Source organism: Lissotriton helveticus, chromosome 8, assembly GCF_964261635.1.
Source record: "Lissotriton helveticus chromosome 8, aLisHel1.1, whole genome shotgun sequence".
NCBI classification, from domain to species: Eukaryota; Metazoa; Chordata; class Amphibia; order Caudata; family Salamandridae; genus Lissotriton; species Lissotriton helveticus.
The window spans coordinates 718,361,366-718,377,057 of record NC_136069.1 but is presented as its reverse complement, the minus strand read 5'-3'; the positions used below and the strand labels follow the sequence as shown (position 1 = coordinate 718,377,057).

The following is a 15,692-nucleotide window of genomic DNA, read 5'->3' as shown; positions in this document are numbered from 1 at the left end:
AATCTACAAGCTGTAAATGACGACTTTAGTTTTTCTGGTACTCATGAAGCCTTTGATAATCTTTCTTCTCTGTGTGAGGGCAACATTCAGGAAAATGCTACTAATGATAATATTTCTGACAATACTGTTATACGTGAAAATGTAACCAATGATATGTCTGACAATACTGTGCATGGTGATTTCTCTAACATTGTTTCTACTAATTGCAATCAAAATTCTTGTCTTTCACGAAAGAGTACACGGGTGAAACATACTCCTGTGAAATTGAAGGACTTTGTTTGTTTTTAATTTTTTTTCCTTTCTTTTCTTATTTCTGGGGTGGGATTTTATTATTTTCCTTGTTTTTTTTAAAAGGGGGGAGGTGTGTGGTATTCTATGGTTGGGTCATTTAAAACCTGTGAGGTCACTGCAGAATATAAATAGAATGTCACGCTATAAGAAGGTTGGCTACCGTAGGATGAAGATCGTTACTGCTGTGGATGTTAAGTTGTTCTTCCATTTGAATAAATACTTCTTGGAATCTACTTAATTCGTGGACTCATTTACTACACTATGCCAATGCTTTTTATACATCCCTGCTGTCTAGTAGGCTTTCCGCTCCTCCAGTGGTGCAGATTGGGGCTAATCATCCCTATCTGCCTAGGGGAGGCATAAAAGACTGCCAGCATGCATGGGTGGCGGCATGGTCATGCCCACGAAGGGCAGCCACACCCCTATTATTTTGTATGTTCCCCCCATATGCTCCAGCAATTCCGTTATTTGGATTCCACCTCTTTAGCGGCCGACTACAGAAGTGGGAAAATGCCAGCATCATCTGCATGGGCAACCTTTACTCAAATCTCAGATGGGTGCCTGGTGGAGTTTGAGGCATTGACTGAGCAGTATGTGCTCAATGAGGGCCAGTTCCTCCTCTATGCTTCCCCGAAGACAGCGATGGAGGCCACATCGGCAACTCGGGATTTGGACCGGTCACAAACCACCTTCTACAAAAGCTGCACACTAGGGGCACAGTTCACAGGCTAATCATATGGCTCACTAAAGCCATACTTGCACATACACAAATATCACTCCAACCTTTGCAGGAGATCTGTAAGACAGAGTTTAGTAGATTATTTCATAATAAGGAATGGGAGAAGAGGTTATCATGCCCACAGAGAGTACCTCGCAATGCTCGCCTAAATCTCATCCAATATTACATATTTCACCGGGCATACTTATCCCCAAAACAATTGACACACATTTCCTGGCGCCTCTGACACTGGTGCCAGATGTAATACCCTGACAGCTGGCCTGAAATACATCCTATGGACTGCCCACAACTGCAAACATAGTAGACCACTATTCACTCACAGTTAGAACGCCTAGACATCTTGAACATTTCTACCGGGGAGGCATGCACGCTGGGTGTACACTGTAGACTGCGCCAGCGCAAAGTTGCAACACGTTTCCTTGACCTGGCACTCATACAGCAGAAAACAATCAGTACCTACTGGATATAACCCCCCAACCCCTGAACAATGGCTGACCATGTTCACACCGATGGGTAAAGTCCAAAACTGTGGTGCATGGTGAGGACGCCTGAGGACTACGCTGACATTCACTGGCTCCAGGCTGACCCCTTTCCCCATCCTCTCTCTTCCCATACCAAACCGCTACTCCAACTTTACCGTCCGAGTCATACAAGGGGGGCATTAGACCCACTAATCACAGGACCACCCTGAAAAAATGGAAACATTTGACATTCATGACCGCTCTGCATAATTATTGAAACTGTATACAATACCGGATATGCTAATCTTTGTTGTATACTTGTAAAAAAAACTCAAAGAAATTTGTTTAAATTAAAAAAAGGGGGAGCATGGGGAGCAAAGGAGGGGTGGAAAGGGGGAAACAAGGACAACGAGAGGGAGAGAAAATAAAATAGGCCCTTATGCACTGTATTGCTAGGTCCTGATATTAACAAATGAGAGATACAGTCCATCAAATAAAAATACAGGAAGACTGAAATGTCCTGTGGGTGGGAAAAGTACAACAATAATTTGAGACTCTAATTAATAAATCAAAGGGGTCATTTGTGGAAGCAGGACTATTGGGGTCTCTCATAGACTCAGTCTAAAGTTATTCATAAACTACACACAACAAGATTCTTAAATGTATCACCGTGTGAGCTTATCAAAAAATGTAGTTTCATTACAGTATGCAAAATTGTTAATAAATCAAACAGATTAGGAAACAGACTAACATAAATTCGTTCTCAAAAGAAAAGCTCAACAAGCATTTACAATGCAATGGTCTCGGCAATATTATAGGTAGAGCTATTGGTATTGCTCATTACTTTTTTTATCTTTTTGTATCCCTAAATAAATGGCATTGTCATTTCTATTGGCATTAGCTTTTTTTTGCATATGTGATACATATTGCATTAGTAGAGAGAGAGTGAGGTAGTGAGATAGAGAGAGAGAGTGAGGTATTGAAATAGAGAGAGAGTGAGGTAGTGAAAGAGTGAGGTAGTGAGGGAGAGGGATGTTGTGAGGTAGTGAGATATAAGCATAGAATGATGTTGTGATGTAGTGAGATAGAGAGAGAGGTAGTGAAAGAGAGTGAAAGTGAGTTAGTGAGATAGAAAGAGTGAAGTAGTGAGATAGAGAGTGATTGAGGTAGTGAGTTAAAGTGAGAGAGAGTGAAGTTGTGAGCTAGAGAGTGAGGTAGTGAGAGAGTGAGGTAGTGATGTTTTGAGAGAGAGAAGTTGTGAGATAGTGAGGTAGTGAGATAGATAGAGTGGAGTAGTGAGGTAGAGAGAGTTATGTAGTGAGAGAGAGGTAGATAGAGAGTGAGGTAGTGAGAGACAGAGTGAGGTAGTGGAAGAGTGAGGTAGTGAGTGAGAGGGATGTTCTGAGGTAGTGAGATACAAACAGTGAGTGAGTTTGTGAGGTAGTGAGATAGAGAGTGAGGTAGTGAAAGAGAGAGTGAAAGTGACAGTGAGATAGAAAGAGAGAGAGTGCGGTAGTGAGATAGTGAGTGAGGTAGTGAGTTAGAGAGAGAGTGAAGTTGTGAGGTAGTGAGATAGAGAGTGAGTTAGTGAGAGAGTGATGTAGTGATTTTTTGAGGGAGTGAGTCGTGATATAGTGAGGTAGTGAGAGTGTGAGATAGAAATAGATGGAGTGAGGTAGTGAGATAGAGAGTAAGCTAGTGAGATAGAGAGAGAGTAAAGTTGTGAGGTAGTGTGTTTGAGAGTGATGTGGAATGCATGCTAACAATAAGCAACAAACATACATGCTACAAATACCTCCCACCCCAAGACCGGCACTTACCTCTCATGCCGCTGATCAGCACACATAAGCTGTCAGGAGAAACAAGAACAATCTATCCCAGGCTCATTAGCGCTCGTTCCACTGCCCATCATGGACCTGGCATAAAAGGCAACAGTTTCCTGATACACCGCCAAACTCTCCAGGCACAAGAGAAACGAGAGCGGCGACCTCATCCGCGGGAGGGGGCGGGAAAAAGACACGGACAGCGGGAGGGGAGCACCCCTGGGAGTTGGAGGGCCTGCTTTGGCCAGTCTCTATCGAGAGAGCCTGCTGTCACTTGGGAGCAGGCCTTGGGTTAGAGGGATCCCTCAGAGGCTGCAGCGCCTTTTGTAAAGTGATGTCCTCAAAACACATTCCCAAAACCCCAAACTGGAGGTGAGGAAGGACCAGGGCACCACAGCGAACAGGCAAGGCCCAAGCTAGTTAACGTGGCTTTAAGGGGAAACAGAGGCCCGGACTGGGATTTGAAGTGCTGAAATCCAGATCACAGTTCACCAAAACAACCACTCGACTCGACTTTTAACATGCTGTCAAAAGCAGAGAGGGGCGACACCGGATCAAAAATACCAGAGAGCTTCAAAGAGCAAGCAAAAAATGGCGTTCCAAAGACACCACAATTTTCTTCCATTTTATTATAAAATAAAAAGGTTATTTTCCTTTGGGGATATCCAGGGCCCAGATGGATGAGTTGGTGCGTTCTGAGCTTTTAACATCCTTTGAAGGTTATTCAATAATGAGTTACATATCTTCTCATTTAAAAAGCTTTTTTTCTCTTTATGAAATACTCCAATACTCACTAAAGCATTTTTTTGTTAAACCTTTCAATTGAAGCCTCTGTACATCCCTTCTTCCATTTCTTGGAATTTAGTGAATGATGTCATAATAATAAATATCGCATCTTGCAATTTTCAGGTTAAGTTTAGTGTGCTATAAATTGTTTTGGGATAGTCTGAATGTTCATATTAGGTTTCTTGCTTTTGCCACCTCAGCATTTGAGGAATGAAGACAATAAGCGGGCATTTTGAACGGGTGACCCCAAACTACAAAAAAAGGATTGCATCACGTTCTACTGTCAAAAATATATTTCTGCGAAGGCCCTAATTACACCACGACTGCAATACCAGACGTTCATGTCCCTGAGTTTTAGCTGTCCTAAGCCGTGCTATTTTCTAGCACAGCAGCAACCTTTTCACAAACAACCCCACTGAGTGCATGACCGCGACGCCATGACAAACAGATGCACACAACCATTAATGACAATCCAAACCCTAAACACAAACCTACAACTTGGGACTGAAAAAGGAAAATATTTACCTGCATCGAAATTGCATATTATAAATATGGCTGCGGATGAAGGGGGTGTCATTTTAAGATTATGGAAACTGCATTACCATCACATTTGGTTTATGAGTGGACGATGTTTCAATTCCCAGCAGGGCAGCTCAGTGAGTTGAACGCATGCTGCTGGGCACCGAGATCGAATTCTGGAACGGCAGACTCAGGCTTCCATCTTTCTGAGGTCGCTACATGGAGCGCCAGATATTGGGTAAAGGTTGTCTGCTTGCCTCTCTTAATTACACCGCTTCGAAGGTGAAGACGTGCCTTCTGAAGCTCAAAGCAAAGAACTGCTACTTGCGATTAATACAGTGTAACCGCAAATATTGCTGGTCATACTGCCACCCATACACTGCACACCCACCTTACTGCCAATCATACACTGCACACCCATCTTATCGCCAACCATATACCGCACACACACCCTACTGCCAATCATACACTGCACACCCACCTTACTGCCAGCCATATACCGCACACCCACCTTACCGCCAACCATACACTGCACACTCACCTTACTGCCAATCATACACTGCACACCCACCTTACTGCCAAGCATACACTGCACACTCACCTTACTGCCAAGCATACACTGCACACCCACCTTACTGCCAACCATACACTGCGCACCTATATCTCACACTTCCTGGTGTGTCCCATAACATGATAACCAAATCTCTCAGTGGTCATCAAGATTGACATGGAACCACTTTCTACAAAGGTTCAAAACAAAATTAACATACTTCCAACCACACGCCCTACAAGGGCAGCCTGCACTAATGCGAGCGAGCACTTCGGCGCCTCACAGGGGTAGTAAGCGCTATGTAAATGTTACAATACTGTGCGCCTTTCTGTCCTGCGTCGATGTGTTACTTCTAACCCCTTCTAGTCACTTCTGCACTGTGATGTATCCTGCGTCACTTGATGTTATCCTATGTTCACCCTATATGATGCACTGTCCCGTGAGGAATGCCCCTAGAGCAGCAGTGGGGGGGTGGGAGGGATGGAAGAGGCGGGTCGGGCCAGAGGACAGAGACTGTGGCGTGGGGGCTGGCTAGGTTGTGAGGGGGTGGACGGGAGGCAAACCCCTCCTGCAGCTGGCGCACATCTGGACCCAATCTTTGGAGCCCCGCCGCGGACAAGCAGAAGCAGAAGCAGAGAAACGGGACCTTACAAGCAGAGAGGCACGAGCCGGAGCAGGCAGAGAGGTAAGAAGAGAGACAGGAGGAGCCGGAGCAGGCAGAAAGATAACACGCGAGGGAGGAGGCTGAGAGGTAGGAAGAGGGAAGCCGGAGCAGGCAAGGAGCTACAGGAGCAGAGCAGGCAGTGGCTGAGGGACGGACGAGACAACAGGCAGATAGGAGTCTAGGAAAAAGTAACGATGAAGTAAGGGAGATGGAGCAGGTAGAGGAAAGGGGAACAGGGGAGCCCCGGAGCAGGTATATTCGTGAGGAATGCAAACACATCTCCCGCAGGTGGAGGGGCAAGATGCAGGTGTGAGGTTAGGAAACAGGGCAGGCAGGAGTTGCTGAATTCCCTGAGGCAAGAGAGTTTGCGGGGAGGGAGCGTGGGAGGAGTTAAAATAAATGTGGCTAGAGGGAAGGGGTGCGAGAGCGGAGAGCTGCGGGCGTAGGGAAGGGGTGCAGAAACAGGGAGTCAGAGGCAAGAAACACCGGCAAAAACTGGGGCAGGGGCACTAAGAACGGCACACACTAGAGAGAGGGAGAGAAATTGAGAATTGTAGAAATGTTGGACAAAAGCGCGAGAAACTGACGTGGCAAGAGAGAGGAGGGGAAGCGGGTAAGAATCACAATTAGAGGGCGAAGTAACACAGAGTGAGGACTGAGATGGGAGAAAGAAAGTGACAAACAGTGCAGGAACGCGGAACATGGAGCGTGGGAACGGACAGATAATACACTGGGAGATGCGGGAGCGGGCTCGGGGCAGCACTGCGGAGGGGCTGCTGGCCGTCAGGCTCTGCTCTAGAGATGACTCAGCCCAGGCGGTGTCAGGCACAGAAACCATCACGGAGGGTGAGGCCATGGCTGGGAGGGTCGCGAGCCACCGCGGCGCGAGACAGAACACAGAGGCGTGAGAGGCAGAGAACCCTGCCTCGGCACCACCGCCCCAGTCACTGGCCCCGAGCCATTCCGGGTTGCAGCAGTGATCTCCGGGCGCCCAGGGGACAGGAGGGTGGGGGACTGGGTAGAAGAGGCGGCGGCAGGGTCCTGCCGCATTAACCGATCGATCCTCACCTCACCTCAGACGATAAAAAATGGCGCCCGCCAGCTTCCGAATTTTTCAGATTCGGGGGCGTGGTTTTGCTGTTTTGAGTGACCAACAACGTCACTGTCTAAAGAACAGCAAAACTTACGCCCTCAAATCCGAAAAAGACGGGGCTAAATCGGAGTGACGCATCTCTCCTCCAATGGCTGGCCTCCGTTTAGGAAGCCAGCCAATGGAGGAGAGACAGGACAGGGAGGCGGGTTCCAAAGCGCTACTAAGGGACATTAATTATCCGACCCCAGACTGCGCAAAGCGCAGCCTTTAGGTCCGAGACCTAAAAAGCTCTCAGGGCAGAACAATAAATCTTAAGTTAAACGTCTGAGATAGACCCAATATCTCTGCTAGTAGAGTCTCAACGCAAATCTGCAGTGAGAAAACCTAAGGTTTCAGAGCAGTTATCCCACAGCAAAAAAAAAAAAAAAAATCTGGCTCATCTCCAGATTGCACCTCCTTTTATAATAAGTTTGGTACAAAAGGCACACGCATTTTGAAACATGATTTTACATAGAAGCAATATTTAAATTAAAATACCCAATTAAACTATTAGTTTTTATGACATTCCTGCAACACCTATGTCCCTTCACAGTCTATTGGCTAAATCAGTGCATAATTAAAGGATGTAAGCATATGCATTTTGAACAATAATTTGCTTTATCTACAATGCAAAGCTTAAGTTAAGCAGCCTTGATTTGTAACAAAAGGAACACCTGCTACTGGTGAGAAGTAACCCTTACATTTGTATTAGAATGAAAACCATAGTGATATGGCAGTAGTTTCCATGATTTTCTAAAATAAAAAAGACACATGCACAGTTGAAAGTTTGTTCACAAAGTAAACCGGCTTTTCTTCTTCAGTAAATGTGAATGATTTTCAAAGCAGCAAATTGCGCCCCGGTCATGCTAACTAATGCACCTAAAGTAATCTTTAATTTCTAATAAATTAAACTCTTTTACAAAAGAGTGGGAAAACCATTAAATCAGGGAACTGAGAAAGACAAGAAAGCCAATGAATCATGACCAAAGAGTGGACCTTAGGCCCATTCTATGGCTATATTGAATACAATAGGTATGTTGGCAGCATTAGGGAAGACCTAAAAAGGAAAAAACATAACAATGGGATATAAACTGTGAAGCATAGGCACTAAAGTAACAACAGTGGAACAATCAATTAAACAAATATACATGAGCAATACACAGCCTCCTAATAATGAGAATCCAAAAAATATATGAGGTATCATAACTGTAATGACCAAGTTAGTTTAAAGATGTAGATGTCAGAAATGGTTGTAAAGTTGAAAAAGGCTCCAGAATATATTTTGATAGATTTGCTGACCTAAACACTTGATTCAGCAACACAATTTTTTTATGATGATTTGCCCAAGTCACAGAGTGTAAATTACTTCTTTAGAAATATCACTCGAATGGCTAACTAATAGATCTATAATGAAGATTTAGAATTCTAGACCAGTGACAAAAGCATCCAAAATTCCTAAATTGCTTAGAATTTACAACACCATAAAGAAATATTTGCCATCAAGGTCTACTACAATTTCGAATAGCTTATTGTGACACGTTCGGGCCTCTCTTCATTTAGTGAAAACTAAAGTCAAGGTTTCACTTCTGAAGGCATGCCATTGTACTTAAAGTCATAACTCTCTTTACAGCTATGCATGTTCAAATACTATTGTAACAATGAGCTTATGGTGTCACAAGATGTATATACATTTTCTGGGAGCAAATATTTGAAGTAACCTATAAAATAATATCAAAACTTACTTTCAAGCAATTTAAGAAATACAATTTGCAAACTCTAGATATTATAGCTCGTACATTGAAAACTTACTTGTAAAAGCTTGAAATAGTAACAAAAAATGTGATCTCCCATAAGGTTGTTTCTTGCAAACTCCTGCCCAGCTTTAGCAATGTTCATGGACTGGTGAAATTAAAAGAAAGCCAGTGTGAATTGGTTGCATTAAGTAAGAGGTTACAAAAACTAGTGAATCACAAAACTATTTACAAAGAGAACCAAAACAGCATAAAGCCGAACCAGAAAAAAGTCTGGATTAATTAATAGGAAGTTAAGAAGTGTTCAATCATGACAGTGGATTGTGTGATAGCTGGGCGAGGACATCAAGGAGCAATTGAAAGATCTTGGTTATTGGTGGGAGCGGGAGTAGCAGGAGAGAGAAGGTTTCGATGTGCAAAGACCAGGCTTCTTTCAGTAACAGTGGATTCCCAGGCTACAAATAGACAAGGTGTTCAGGACTGAAAGAGAAAATTGTAGGTGTAGTAAGAAATGTCCGAGCCAGTGGGAAGACCACTGTTCTAGTGAAGTAAAGGGCAGGAAGAAATTATAGAGAGTGCATGATACACACAAGTGAGATGGGTGGGGATCCATCCATGCAAGAATGTGCTCTTGGAAAAGGGTCACGCATGAGGCTGACGGCATTGGAGGAAGATGTGATGGCACATGTTTGCGCAAATATTCTGACAAAGACCTATCAACTGTTTGGGGAAGAGTGAGATGCCACTGGAGAAGAGGACAATCTCATATAGAAAGTAAGGGAAGTTGTCAGGTGTCAGTAACAGTGTAGTTGGTAAACAAATCTCTGTGTGAGGTTGTGTGCTTTCAAGAAACCTTTTTGAATCCCATGCTACTCACACCATATTTCCATGATCTCTAGGGCATACGTAAAGAACAACATCATTCAATTCAAATATGGGAATAATTTAAAATGTAGCACTAGCATAACATGAACAGAAGGTAATTAATTAGAAATACTTTGCTTCCACAGGAACCATGGGTATTTACATTTAGATATCATGAAGTTATACACAACTGGGACAATAACCTCTAGAGAGGGCAATATGCAGGTCTTTTTGCGATGTTCAATGGTCTCTAGCCTGGCGCATACCTGTTCTTCTGACCCAAATTGGATTTTGACATGTGTAAACAAGGAAAAGCCAGCGTGAGCTCAATGGCATGTGCTAACATGCAGAATACCTACCTCTTCGTCGTGATTTTTGGCCCATTGTAGTTTCTCCAGAAGATCACTCAGGTCCCTTTTGAATGGGATGTAATGTTTCCAAGGTTGCAGCTCATTATAAAAATGTTCGTTATAGATTGATTCTTGTTTCAGTATGACACTGTTTCCTGCCAGCAGGTAAGGTAATCTATAGGCTGCAACAGTCCCATCCACATTGATCTGATATTTGTACTGAAAAAACACCAGCAGAAAACACAGCATGTAACACAAACCAACCATAAAAACTGTTTACTGAAATAAACTTTATATCAACAACACAAAAATAGAACTGGAAGGTAATAACATTTTGCAGTACTCCTGGATTAAAAGAAACTCTGAATAAAAGTCTCGGAGTTAATATGTCCAGTTCTAGCTATATCAGATACATTGAAATACAATTAATTCGGATGCAACAAGCTTACATAATTGGTGGTTAGCATGTAAATCTGTCATGGATCTGGGCATAGGCTGGACACCCTAGACTACGTAATATTTCGAACAAGAAACTAGCAAGTGTTTTTACTTCTTGCAGAGTAATTCACTACTGAAGATCTCTTCAATCCTCATGAATCTTTAGGGGCATCATTTTCTGTAGGAGAACTGGGAGGCGTGCATAAGTATTGCTTATCACTGCATGTAACAGTTTACTAGTATCTGCCTCAGTAACTGACTAGTTCTTGTTCAATTGGGCCATGCTTTGTTTACAGAACTTACTCTCGAAATAAGAGCTTAGCTTGTTTTAGTATTGTCTTTGTTAACCGTACAGTTACCAAAAAGGGGTTATGACACTGCTATATGCTGGCAATCCAGCTTGGTCTGATCATTATAGCATAAAAGGCCAGGTTTTTAGTATCTTCCTGAAATATAGATTGTTATACATCGCAACTCTCCAGGGAGAGAGTTCTAAGGTGTGGCTGCCACATAGGCAAAGGCCCTACCACAATGGCAGCTCCTGCCACTCTTCGGTACTGTTAAAGGAAGCTGTGGGGAAGCATCAGGTTCTTGTAGGTGCACATGAAGAGGACAAGTGTAGAATAAAAAGGCCTCTATTGTGTAGGGCTTTAAAGCAAATGGAGAGGTTTTTAAACAATGCCCATTTGTTCATGGGTAACTAATGCAGATTCTACAGGTGTCCACAGATAGGAGAACAGCAAGGCAATTTAAGGATAAGATGAGCAGCAACATTCTGCACCAAGATGATAAGTGTTGCAGAAAGGAAGCCCTAGATAAAGAGTGTTAGCGTAATTAATTCTAGTGCAAACCACTGATTGAAGAATAGGATATTGTGTATTCTCCCTGAGAAAAGGTAACTTTTCTTAGCAGTCTGGGATAAAGAAAAAACTAAATGCCAAGACTTGGACTACCTGCACTTTGAAAGAGAGTAGGTTGTCCAATAAGATCCTCAGATTCTTCACTGACTTTGTAGGAAAGGGGCACTGGCCGAAGGTATCAGGCCACCAACTTGTTGACCAGATTGAAGGTGGATGGCCTGCAGATGAGCCTCTTCAATGTTGATGCCCAGCCTGATGATGAAATATAATCGGCATCCCACATGCATGTCAGGTGATATGCATTAATAAAACATTTTATGAGTAGAGTCACATACATATTGTAAATCGAGGAGCTCAGGGATGAGTCCAGAGGAACGAAAAAGGAAATAGAAGAAGCGGACAACCTAAAAGAGGGCATGAAAACCCCCTCACTCCGACCCATAAAAAGAATTGATCCAGTCAAAGGCCTCTCCTCTGATTTCAAACTCTGTGAGCCTCCCCACCAGTGTGCCATGACACAATGTTTCAAAGGCTGCAGAGAGGGCCCACCCCCCAAAAAAAATACAATAAAGGCTGCCACTCCTCCCAGTCTCCATTCCTGAGAAGAGTGTGCCAGATAATGCAATAAAGGAGGGCCTGCATACTAGTACCAAGATGGGCTTCCCTGAAAAACAGTGTTGAACAGTCCGACCAGGCAGAAGCGGAGGAGACACAAAGGAGGCAAAAAGCAATTCGTCCTCCGTGTGCACTGGTGAACCTTTCAACATTTGGGCAAACCCGGTATGTAATGTAATGTAATATAACGCAACACAAAAGGCATTTATATAGTGCACTGTTACTCTGAGGAGTGTCCTGGTGCTCTGCACTTCCAGTTGGGAGAGACTGAGAGAAGCAACATCAATCATGCAAAAAAGCCATGTTTTCAACCTTTTCTGGAATCGAAGGGTAGATGAAATGCATCTGAACTCCAAATGGAGTTTACTCCAAAGAGAGGGTCCCAAAAATTCAAAGGACCAGCCCCCCTGTTCTGGACCTACGAATCCTAGAGATTTTGGCCAGAAAGAGGTTAGCTGAGCGCAGACACCTGGAGGAAGCCTAAAAACCAATTCTTGCTCTCAGGTACCCTGCGCCAGACTGATGAAGAGGTCTGTGGATCTATAGCAAGGTCTTGAAAAGAATCCTCATCCTAATAGGAAGCCAATGCAACTCTCTAAGATAGAGGGATACCAGAGTTCTTAGAGGCAAACCGAGAAGCATTCGGGCTGATGCATTTTGGACACCCTGCAACTTACTTATCGAATAATCAGGTAAGCCCGGATAAGGTGCTTTGCCATAGTCAAGCATAGATGTTATCAAAGCTTGTACTACCAGATTCCTAACGGAGAGAGATAGAAAATGGAGGAACTTCCTGAGCACCCGCAGCAGATTCTACTACTGCATTAACCTGAGACAGAAAAGAGAGCCTACCATCGAACTTGACATCAAGATTTTTTACTTAGCTAGTGTGGCTTAATGGAGGGGAAGCATCCTCCAGCCAAAACGACTGCCATGACTCGTTTGATATTGTACCAAAAAAGTGGCTCAGTTTTGCCCACATTACACTTAAGCTGGTGGTGAGATAGCCACTGAAAAACTCCTGACAAACACGTTTTTATCCCTACCCCAGGAAAAAAGTAATTGAGTGTCATCCACATAAGAAATTATTTTTGCACCCAGAGTAGCGAGGGACTGTCACCTGTAGATCACAAGACTCCGACACATAAGGTGGACACCTGACCACTTGACCTCTTCCTACCAGTAAACAAGCCAGCCATTCCCATGCCTGTCCCCTGATCCCGAAAGCCTGGAGACGTGCCAGGAGTGGGGTATTGTGTTGACTGCTGCTGACAAATCAACATAATCAGCCCAACCCTGCCCGACATCTAAAGTACTCTTGGTGTAAACAACCACCTCCACTAGTGCCCTCTCCGTGCTGCAAATGGGGTAGAAACCAGACTGACCTGGATGCAGCAAATTATTGCTTTCCAGATGAGATAGCTCCTGGTTGACATGCTTTTCCAAAACGTTTGAGAGGACCAGAAATAACAAAATAGGCCTGTTAAATAGATGAATCCCTAGCATTCGCCTGGGGTTTCTTCAGCAGAAGCAAGACTTTAGCCTGCTTCCAGGCACTGGGCACAGTGGCAGACGAGAGCGAGGCATTTAGAAGATTGTTAGCAAAAGGGTTGATGACATCTGCTCCTAGAGCCAGAAGGCTTGTGGGACATGAATACAAGGGAGAGCCCGACTTAGGACTCCGAATTGCTAATATTGATCCTTCCAGAGAGCTCAGATCAAACCTATCCAGTGGGAGGGTCGAATCAGGTTTGGCTAGGCTGCTGATTATCCTCCTTCATCTCCTCCACCTGCAAAGAAGGGAGGAGACCCGCTTGAATATTAACAATCTTATTCTGAAAGTAGTGAGAAAGATGTTCACCCTGTTCCATGGAGGACACCTGCCATTCTACATAGGCCAGAAGGGACAAAGGTTTTCACTGTTTAAAAAACATTCTCTATACTTATTACTTGCATTTAGAATTCTGTCATCAAAATAGGATTTTTTGCCTTTTTGACCTCTTTCTGATATTTCTTTTAAGCCATTTTGTATTTGGCCTTAGCATTTGGGCTATATGACGCCCTCCACTGTCTTTCTGGATGTTTACACTCACTCTTGACCTCTTTTAGGGAGTCTGTGTACCAAGGACAGGACGGATTAGCTCGCTGTGACTGCGTGGCAGTTTGGGAGCTAAATCGCGAGTAGTGGAGCCAATCCCTTTATCCCGGAGTCCACCATCAGTGACCACATCACCTGACAGAGTAGGTCTTCTCTCTTCCAATGCCCTACAGAGGGTCTTCTGATTGAATTTTATGAAAAGCTCTCGACACTCGAGATATTGACACCGCTTGAGGTTGATTCCTCCCTACACAGGACCACCAAAACTTAATCATAGAGTGGTTCAACCAATCTAATGGGGTGGGAGTGTGCGCTTTCAGTGGTACATTCGAAAATATCTGATCCAGAACATGAACAACTTGATGTGTAGGCTTAGATACCAATTGTGTCAGAGTCAGTGAAGAGATACTCTCCCAAAGGGAGACTACTTCTTTCTCCTCAATCATCTCCATATGAAGATTAAAGTCACCCTGGAGAATAAAGTGGGAGTTTCTCAGGGCCAGAGGTGACAAAGCATTACATTAGGAGTTGAGGAAAGACCTGCCGGGCCCGGAGGTCTGTACAATAATACTCCCCTGCGAGATATGCACTATGTCATTGGGGTCCAGGTGCATTAACTATGTGGGAACCCGTGTTTTTTTTACTTGTTCTCCTGTCCTTTAAATACTAGCTCAAAATCATTTGGCAATGAAACATGTCGATCGTTTGTTCTTAACAGAAGAAAACAAGTGGATCAAAGGATTGATGTGATAAGTTTGGGATGAGGGTCTTGAGGAATATACCATGTTATTCTGCTCCATGCCTTCCAGAATTCCAGAATATTTAATTTTTTCTCTCGATTCTGGTATTACAAATCTGTTACTTTTAAGTGCAGGAGAGCTTTCGATGTAGTTCGGTCACTCTGTCATTGCTCCCAGTTGTTTGTCGGTAGAATTCATCCTCTTGATGGTTCATCCACTGTGGCCATCTTCAAATGCCTTTGGAATATTTTGATAAACCCAGTCCAAGGCAGTACCCCCACTCCCCCCAAAAAAGTGAGAAATTAAGTGGGAGAAGAACGGGGACAGAGGGGCAATGGAGAAGGGTGATTGTGTGTAAACTAATAAAAAAGAGCAAGCCGGTAGTGGCAGGGAAAACAAGCAATTGCAATGCAATAGGTCTCCCATTAGGAAAGTGTGAGCTATTGGTATTGTAAATGACACATTTTTTTTTTAATATGCGTTGGCTTTGAAAATATATAAATTAATAGCATTGTTATTCACAAAGCCAATAGCTTACACTTTCCTAATGCGAGTCCTATTGGCTATGGCAATGCTTGCTGGTAGCAAGCAAGGACAGTGCTGTTGTGGTGCTGAGTGATGATGTGGTTGGGCTGAGTGATGTGGTGGTGTCCCAGAGTGATGTGGAGGTGTCCCAGAGTGATGTGGTGGTGTCCCAGAGTGATGTGGTGGTGTCCCCGAGTGATGTGGTGGTGTCCCCGAGTGATGTGGTGGTGTCCCAGAATGATGTGGTGGTGTCCCAGAGTGATGTTGTGGTGTCCCAGAGTGATGTTGTGGTGTCCCAGAGTGATGTGGTGGTGTCCCAGAGTGATGTAGTGGTGTCCCCGAGTGATGTGGTGGTGTCCCCGAGTGATGTGGTGGTGTCTCCGAGTGATGTGGTGGTGTCCCCGAGTGATGTGGTGGTGTCCCCGAGTGATGTGGTGGTGTCCCCGAGTGATGTGGTGGTGTCCCTGAGTGATGTGGTGGTGTCCC

General features: G+C 44.1%; 1 protein-coding gene across 1 annotated transcript in view; it reads right to left on the bottom strand.

Annotated features, from left to right (window-relative positions):
* The window catches only part of POGLUT2 (protein O-glucosyltransferase 2), a 310,611-nt gene that overhangs the window by 84,094 nt on the left and 210,825 nt on the right, over positions 1-15,692 (bottom strand). Inside the window, exons 7-8 of the mRNA XM_078657503.1 lie at positions 9,940-10,149; positions 8,775-8,864 (exon numbers count right to left, since the gene is read on the bottom strand). Of these exons, the coding sequence (XP_078513629.1) occupies positions 8,775-8,864; positions 9,940-10,149 (300 nt within the window). The remainder of the gene's footprint in view (positions 1-8,774; positions 8,865-9,939; positions 10,150-15,692) is intronic.